This window comes from Belonocnema kinseyi, chromosome 1, assembly GCF_010883055.1.
Source record: "Belonocnema kinseyi isolate 2016_QV_RU_SX_M_011 chromosome 1, B_treatae_v1, whole genome shotgun sequence".
NCBI lineage: Eukaryota > Metazoa > Arthropoda > Insecta > Hymenoptera > Cynipidae > Belonocnema > Belonocnema kinseyi.
In genome coordinates this window covers 80,510,675-80,519,961 of record NC_046657.1, presented here as the reverse complement: position 1 = coordinate 80,519,961, position 9,287 = coordinate 80,510,675, and the positions used below count along the sequence as shown (strand labels likewise).

The 9,287-nt window shown below is 40.6% G+C and overlaps 1 protein-coding gene across 1 annotated transcript; it reads right to left on the bottom strand.

Moving 5' to 3' along the window:
- Positions 1-924: 924 nt before the first annotated feature.
- LOC117178376 lies at positions 925-1,416 on the bottom strand. Its single transcript, XM_033369807.1, has one exon. The coding sequence runs from the start codon at positions 1,414-1,416 to the stop codon at positions 925-927; it is 492 nt and encodes a 163-aa protein (XP_033225698.1).
- Positions 1,417-9,287: the final 7,871 nt, after the last annotated feature.

Below are 9,287 nucleotides of genomic sequence, written 5' to 3'. Positions count from 1 at the left end.
GCCATTTTCCTTTCGGAGTAGGTGTGACTCACTCGGTGGGGAAAGGAGTAATGTGAGGAAGGGATATACAATTTTTAGATTGGTCTAGAATTCTCGTGTTATTTATTTAAATAACAGGTTCGTTCCACAACACTGCTCCGACCCAGGTTGCTGATCAATCTCTCGAGCAATCACCCCAAGAGAAGATCCTCACAAATTCGTTATGTAAGGTTCCCCACTTGGGACCATTAGTGCCCAAGGTCTTTTGTTTCAGGCTTCATTCATTTGGGGATTCAATAGTATGTACAAATAAAACAAGGAATGCACAAATTAAATAACAATTAACAAGTTTATTGGCTGAGAAAAAAATGACAAATTTGGCAATCCGGGGGTGCGACATGGTTCACGGTCAAGTGCGTACTGTCTTGTCTCTCGAGGGACGTACACGTCACAGGGTGAAGCGACCCTGATAGTAGAACAAGATTTGGGACTGATAGCTGTCGCCCCTTTCGGCCGGTAGCCAAAAGCTACATTTTATAATTAGCCAAAGTTAAGAAAAGCATGCAAATACACTCTGGTAATGTGCGGCTTGGTGCCACATCTACCCCCTGCTAGTGATTGACTATTAGAGAAAAACAAGAATGGTAAAGAGCAAGGTAAAAAAGGTAAAAATGTCTTTTCATATAACTCTGTTTTTAGTTAATTTTTTGGGTCATACTGAAGAATAATCGAGTATGAGTTGTACTTGTTAAGAGCATACCATTATACGTGCATACAAAAGATATTAAATACAATGAGACAAAGAAAAGAGGGGGAAAATATTGCAACTTTCACAAATCACCGAATTCTTTGGTGTAACACTTTGCACTAACACTTTGAGATAAAACTGAATCACTAGGGAACACAAAAAAACTAGGAGTGACCACTCTGAAAGCGGTCAGCAAATCATACTCGTCTGCCAGACCTGGTTGTCGTTCCTGTATTGCTGAAGGTTTCCTCTTGAATTTTACGTGTGAGTTTTTGACGACGTGGAATTGGTGTAACCTGCTGTTTTGGTTCCTCTTCTGCAATGATGCAAGCTAGTTTTAATCTGTCGATCGACAAAGTGACATCCTTTCCATTTATGATCACCTTGAAGGTTTTGTCAGGTCGACTGATAACTGCGAATGGTCCATCATAAGGCATCTGCAGAACTTTTTTTATTCCCTGGTGGCGAACGAAAACGTGGTCGCAAGTTTTCAGATCTTGGAAGACAAGAGTATATCTTTTTCCGTGGCGAAAACCAGGCACTTTTTTGAGGTTATGGAAATGCCTTTTCATTTCCTCTACGAATTGTGTCGTAACTTTGTCATCTGTTCCTGAACGAGAAGCCAAAAATTCGCCTGGTAAAACGTAAGGATTCGCCAAGCACGAGTTCTGCTGCAGTTGATTTGACATCGTCGGGCCAAGCTGCTCCGATACCGAGTAGAATGATAGGAAGTGTTTCGGCCCATCTCTCGTCGGCGTGACATTTTATAGCCGCTTTGAACTGTCTATGGCAGGCTGGGTCGACTCCCATGGACGCGTGTGATCACATATAATTTTGTAGTTATCCACCTCCTTGTAGATGGCTCTACTGTAGGGGCATAAATGGGGGTAATATTTTCTTAAAATATCTTGACGCCGCCATTCTAGTGTTCGTTGAGGTTATGGTTTCGTCAACAAACTTCAAATTTGTTAAGTTCAAAAAAGTTGTGTCTCGCCGTATGAAGTGAAATAAGTGAAATCAAGACATTGAAAAATAAACAAAGTTAAACTAAATTGAAATGTTTGTGCTGTGCCAGGATGTCACTGATTTCACTTCTCTATTATACTGCGAATAAATAAAATATTTATTTCCTTTAATTTTATTTCATGCAACACATTTAAATAATATACACATTTACGTGCACGAACACGTGGAAACGCTTTAGTTTGCCACCTCCTTGTAGATTGCGCTGGTGTCGCTATAAGTGGTCAAACGCGCCCATGGGAGTCGATCCAGCCTGGTCTATGGAAACAATCCAGTAGTCAGTTGACAGCAGGGTGATAGGCCATAGTGTGAAAGTGTTGAGATCCCAATAAGGCATTTAATTCCTTAAACAAATTGAATTTAAACTGCCTACCTTGATCTGTTATAATCCGTAATGGTACTCCAAACCTGGCTATCCATTGAGTGAAAAGAGTACGAGCGTTGGTATCAGCATTAATATTGTCACAGGATAAGCTTCTGGCCAGTGTGAAAAACGGTCTACGATTGTCAGGTAATTCTGGTAGCCGTCCGAAGGCAAAGGCCCGACAAGGTCCATGTGGATATGCTCGAACCTTTTTGATGTTGCGGAGAAAATTCCTACTGGTGACAAAACGTAACAAGATATTTTCGCCCTTCGACATTGAAGACTGGCTCGTGCCCATTTTCGGCAGTCGGCCTTGATGGATGGCCACACGTACCGCTCCGTTACCAGTCTTGTCGTCGCTTTAATTCCTGGGTGTGCTAGTTGGTGCAGGGAGTTGAAGGCCGTCCGTCGGAAAGCTTCCGTGATGCACGGTCGAGCTGTGGAGGTAGATACATCACAGTGTAGGTTTATACCTGTATCTAGAAGTGACACCTTTTTTAAATGAAGAGATGTCCCTTGCAGAAGATGGTCCTGAATTTCCTGGTCTGATTCCTATGACTTAACGAGAGCTCAAAAGTCAAGGGCCGTCGAAATTGCTTCGATCCTTGAAAGAGCATCGAGCACGACATTTTCACTTCCTGAGATGTGCCTGACGTCGGTGGTAAATTGTCCTTTGAAGTTGAAATGTCGGAACTGCCGAGGAGAGCATTTGTCAGATTTTGGTTGGAAGGCAAAAGTTAATGGCATGTGGTCGTTGAAAATGATGAAATCTCGACCTTCAATCATGTACCGAAAAAATTTCACAGTCATGTGAATGGCCAGCAATTCTCGGTCGTAGGCTGCATACTTCCGCTCGGTGCTGGTCAGCTTTTTCGAGAAAAAAGAAAGAGATTGCTATTCGTTGTCAACTCGTTGCTGCAGGGTCGCACCCATTGAGAAATCCGAAACATTTGTGAAAATTGCCAAAGGAGCTTCAGGCGCTGGAAAGGCTAGTAAAACAGCTTCTGCTAAGCTCTTTTTGCATTCTTTGAAAGCCTTTAAAGCTTCTGGAGCCCATGGAACTGGAGATTTTACTTTTATGTTTTCCTGAAGAGGATCGTTAAGTGGAGCTTGTTGTTCAGCTGCTTTTGAGATTGCAAGACGATGAAAATTAATCGTTCCCAGAAATCGTCGAATACCCTTCGCTGTTTTAGGTTGTGGGTAATTGAGAATTGCTTCGGCTTTCTCTGGAAGTGGCCTGATACTCAGTGGCGTCACTTCGTTACCAAGAAACCTCACAGAAGATGCTCCCCACGCACATTTTGCCGGGTTGATGAGAATTACATAGATTTTTAAACGATCGAATACTTCACGAAGATATTCCTGGTGTTCCTTCTCTGAAGATGATGCGATGAGGATGTCGTCAATTTAGACATACAAAAAATCTAATCCTCTCAGTACCTCGTCCATGAATCGCTGGCAAGTTTGAGCTGCGTTACGGAGTCCAAACGACATGAACGGGAATTCGTACAATCCGAAAGGTGTCGTGATGGACATTTTCGGAATGTCCTCTTCCGCAACTGGTATCTGGTTGTACGTTCTGTCAAGGTCGATAGTAGAGAAAATATTCTTACCGAAAAGAGCATGTGCAGAGTCGTAGAGATGTGGTACCGGGTACTTGTTAGGAATTGACCTCGAAATGAGCTTCCTGTAATCCCCACAGGGTCTCCATTGAACTCCTTTCTTCGTTACTATGTGAAGAGGTGATGCCCAGCTACTCTTTAAGACGCTTGTCAGACACATTTGCATCATATCCTGGAATTCCTTCCTCGCTTGCTTGAAACGATCCGGGGCAAGGCATCTTGGTTTCTCTGTAACCGGTGGTCCGTGTGTAGTGTAAATGTAGTTCTTCGTTGAATGTTTGAAATCGACAACACCAGCTGGACGGCTTATGTCTGGGTATTGCTCTAGGAAATCGTGCCACGATGCCAATCTTTTTCGCACGGAACGAATTCCCAGCCAGGCATCATTGCAGGGTGCAACTTTGCCGTCCACAGAGAGTCGTGAGACCATCGACGAGTTTCTAATGTCCACCAGCAGTGCGTAGTGATGAAGGAAATCCACTCCCATGATGAGTTTGCTGACGTTAGCGACAACTAAACGCCATTTGAAAGCTTGCCTGAGCCCAAGATAGAGGGAAAAGGTTTTGAATCCGTAAGTCGCATAGGAAGTGTCGTTGGCCGCAAAAAGGGTGTAGTTGGACCTTAATCTTTGTCCGCGAAGGAAATCGCGCGGAAAAACACAAATATCGGCTCCTGTGTCGACCAGAAATTGCGTTTTTTTCACCGCATCGGTCACAAAGAGGCGGCGAGAATACGGGCAAGGGTCGCTAGCCACATGCAGCGCCGGCCCTGGCCGTTTTCCTGTACGCAAGTGCACAGTTTGTTGCAACGTTTTGCGTCATCCCCGAAATGCACGTGGTACCAACAAATCCCATACTTTTTGACAGAGCGACTGCGGCTCCGATTTTTCTAATTATACCGTCCGCGAGATTGAGAACGACTGCGATTAAATGAACCGGAAGCTACCTCCACGATTGCTGCCGTCATATTTGCTAGCCTAGTCGTCACTAGGGAAAGCTGCTCGAAAAGGGCACCGAGATCTACCTGGCCTGGGACTGTTCGTATCGGTCGTGCCGAAGTTTCCGCTACGTTAGTCTCTATACCTATCGTCGTCGCGATCGCGCCCGCGAGTTGCGAAAGTTTGTCGAGATTTGCCTGGTCCTGAGTTGCCAGGATGGCTTGCGCGGCTGTTGGCAGTCGACCGAGCCTGAGTCAAAATATCGCGCTCTTCCGCAGCGTAATTAGCCTCCAAGTTTCACGCGAAATAATTGAACTTTGTCGTATTATTTTGTACATTTGATAAGGCAAACTGAGTTCCAGGAACGTGCCTGGAACGTTCCGCGGCAAACTTCGGAACGTTCCCTGAGCGTGTAAAATGTCCGCCACTTGGAAATGTTCCAGTGGAACGTTCCTGGGACATTCCACTGGAACGTTCAATGAATAAATTATCGTTATTGTTATTATTATTATTAATGAATTTCCGATAAACCGTGAGTGATAGGTCAAAATCAATGTCAGTTTATGATGTAGATACCATATTACAATGTAGTATGTACGGTACTCAAAACTAAAAAATGTCATCTATTTTTTCCTACCTCTTATGATTTACGAGATAATTGTTATTAAAAATAACAATAATGGAAGGTTCCCCACAGGCTGCAGTAGAACATTTCCAAGCGGCGGACATTTTACACGCTCAGGGAACGTTCCTGGAATATTCCGAAGGTTCCCGCGAAACGTTCCACACACGTTCCGTGCTATTAGGGTATGATATGCACACTAAACACAACAAAAATCACTCAGAATTGGGAGTCACTGCGCGGAGAACGATCACTAACCTTGAGAGGCACTGCACTAAGAGAGTGAGAAAGGAAGGGCACTGAGAAAAGAGGATAAACGGTATGGGTCCTATGCGTCGCATCGGTATCCTTCTGGCCCCCACTTCGTTTTCACTCAGTTTTCCTCGATTTTTCACTTGAAAAAACAAACTATCCTGCGTTTTCAAATCACGTAGGCGGCACCACTTTGGGGATTCAATAGTATGTAAAAATAAAACAAGGAATGCACAAATTAAATAACAATTAATAAGTTTATTGTATGAGAAAAAAAATTATAAATTTGGCAATGCGGAGGTGCGACACGGTTCACGGTCAAAAGGTACTGTCTCGTCTGTCGATGGACGTACACATAACAGGGTGAAGCGTCCCTGATAGAAGAACAAGATTTGGGACTGATAGCTGTCGCCCCTTTCGGGCGGTAGCCAAAAGCTACATTTTATAATTATGCCAATGTTGAGAAAAGCATGCAAATACGCTTTGGTAATGTGCGGCTTGACGCCACAATTCACTCTACTGAAATTCTTTTTATTAACTATTTGCCACCATACATTTCTGTCCTGGCATACTTCTCTAGCTTCTTTTACGTCCATGCTTTTTTTCATAGAGGCTCTCGTGATTCGGTGGCTTCTTATGTCTCTTCTAACTAGGGTCTCATTAACACATTCTAACCATTCTTTCCGCGTTCTGCCTCTGGGCACACTGCCATCTACTTAACCTTGATACACTTGTTTCGTTAGTCGTTCATTTGGCATTCTATCAACATGCCCGAACCATCTTAAGGGGGGTTCCTACTTTGTTGGGCCGAAATTCGGCTGTTTTTTTGGAATATTTTTCGAGGAAAGTATAAAAGATAGAGGCTGAAATTTTCCACAATTGTTTGTCCATGTATATTGTAGTACAACAAAATTTGTTGCGTCGCCGTAGAAAAAATCTGAAACAAAAAATCAAAATATTTTCTTAATCTGTACACTATAGCGCACAAAGTAGACTAGAACGAAGAAAAAAGAATAAAAAATGAAGTTATGAGATTTCGAAATAAATTGATTCTTTCACGTTTTTTTTGCTGCTAATTATTTTTTTTTAACAAACAATTTTTTATATTTTCTTATGATTGTAGTCTACTTTATGCGGACACCGTCTGAGAACATGTCAAAAAAGTTTCATAGCGATTTCTGAATTTTTGCGCCTTGTGGGACTTCCACCAACACGGAAAACGTGGTTTTGAGAAAAACGCTTAATATATAATGATATATTATTGACTTTATTATATATTATAAGTTATATATAATTACACTTATTCATCATTTCGTATGTTTTCGGGGTCGCTGATTTCAAATCTGCCATCAAATTTTCATAATTCATTTTTTTAAAAGAAATTACAATTTTTGAATGATGCATATGCTTTTCATAGCTTTCGATATCACTGATTTCAAATCTAGTACTATTTTTGCAATAAAAAATTATTTAAACAATTTATTTAATAAAAACTATTGCAAAATTACTTTTTCACAAGATTCATATGATTTTCATAGTTCAAGCAGTCAGAAATCACGAATTTGACATCAGATTTACAACAATCATTTGTTTAAATAAAGTTCAGAAAATGAAAGTACTTGCGCCTAGTCAGTTATGCCAGGTCCATACAAGCCACCTTCCGCATTCATGTGAAAAACAAGCCTAAAATCGGGACCGGTTTCGCCGCCGCTGAGCACCCGGCCGCTGCAGCCCAGCGCTTTTGAGACTGCTCCATTCAACGGCCCATATCTTTTGAAATTTTTTATATTTTGACTTGAAATTTTCGAGGTACATTTTTGAAACATATATCTATCCGAAAATGCAAAAAGAAAAAAAAACGATTTTTTTGACCCTTACAAAGTAGGAACCCCCCTTAACCGATTTCTTTCCCATGTGTCTACTATTGTCTTTTCTGCACCACATTATTTGAGAATTATCTCGTTACTCACTTTGTCCATCAGAGTTTTCTCGTATAATATTCGCAGGAATCTCATGTCAATCGCATTAATTTTACTCATTTCTTTTTCTTGATAGGTGCATGTCTCGCTATCGCATAGTACACTCGGTAAAAATATAGAATTATGTGTTGTCATTGAAGCTTTATTTGATATATTTTTACTTTTGATGAGAGGCCCTGCTCTACCAATAACCTTCTTACCTTCGTGTATGCGTCTATCTAACTCCTCATCTATCTTCTCGTCCCTAGTAAATAAGCATATTGCTTTCTCAATCTTTCCTTTGAACACCATAGTTTTTGTTTTATTTGCGTTAATTTTGAGGCCCATGCTCTTCAGTCTTGTAGTCAGTTCATTCAACATTCTTTGCAAGTCTTCGATTGACTCTGCCATAAAAACCTTATCATCTGCGAACGCTAACCCACGTGCCCTTAAGGTTTCAAGATCCACACTTTCTTCGTCGAAAAGAGCCTATTTCATGAATAATATAAATGACCATAAAGACATAACGCATCCTTGTCTAACTTCTTGAATAATATCAAAACAGTCACTCAATTTCCTATTTACCCTTACGCTAGCTTAGCTAGCCGTATATATTGTTCTTATAGCTTGTAGGAACCATCCATTGACTCCATACTCTTTCAGGACTTGCCAAAGTTTACTTCTATCTACCTTGTCAAAAGCTTTTTCTACGTCAATAAATGCACAGAAAACTTTTTTGCCTACTCTTAAACTTTTTTCTGTGATTTGCCATATATGATCTTCCTGGCATGTACTGGCCACCGTGTTTAAGCATTTCAGCGTTAATACAGTCTACCCCGGCAGCCTTACCGTTTTTCAAGTTCTTAATTATATCCCTAACATCAGTGACACAGCCTTTCTCAATTGCGTTTTCTAACGCATCGTGTTCTACATCGTAGTTGTGGCGTCCTATAGCTTCACCTCCGAATGGTCCCCTAAAATAGTTTCTGAAAGCAAATAGTATCCCGCCTGCATCATATAGCATTTCGCCATTACAATTTCTCATCCCGTGCAGAAATAGCCCAACTTATTCCCAAGTTCCCATCTGGGCCCGATCGGATTTTCCACATGTGGCCGCAAGGGGGCAGATGGTGTGGCTCTCGTCGGAACCACGTCGCGTCGGGTTAGGTAATAGACAAGATTATGTCAATTTTTGTGTTGTCGCCTTGATATCGTTTTTGTTCATATCAAACGTAAAATGCCAAAAGCAAAAAGTACTTTGCGAGTTCGGAAGCACAGAATTGTTGGTGAGATTTCTTATATCCACAATGAAAATGAAGGTAAGACTTAATTCACTACATTAAATATAAAAATCATGAAACCTAACCCCCAAAAGGAATAAAGAATTAGTATTTGATGTGGTTTTCATTAAGGTTTAAATCTAAATAATTTTATCAACAAAACATGTTTATTTTATTCTTAATGTACATGAGTGATTGCTAAAAAGTTTACCATTTGAAATCTCTATCATTTTTCACATATCCTGTGATTAATTTATTTGTTGTAAATATATCTGAGCAAAGTTTTCATACAGGGGCACAATTTTTAAAAATTTTGAAATTTTAGACGACTTCGTTTAGAAATTATAAACACAAATGTTTTAAAAATGTCAAATTGTGCGATATCCCAAAGTACAAGTTGAAATAGAAAATTACTTAATAATATTCAAAATATTTAAAAAAATAATAATTTGGGCTTATGAAAATCGATTGAAATTATCTGCAAAAGATGGTTATGCAGTAA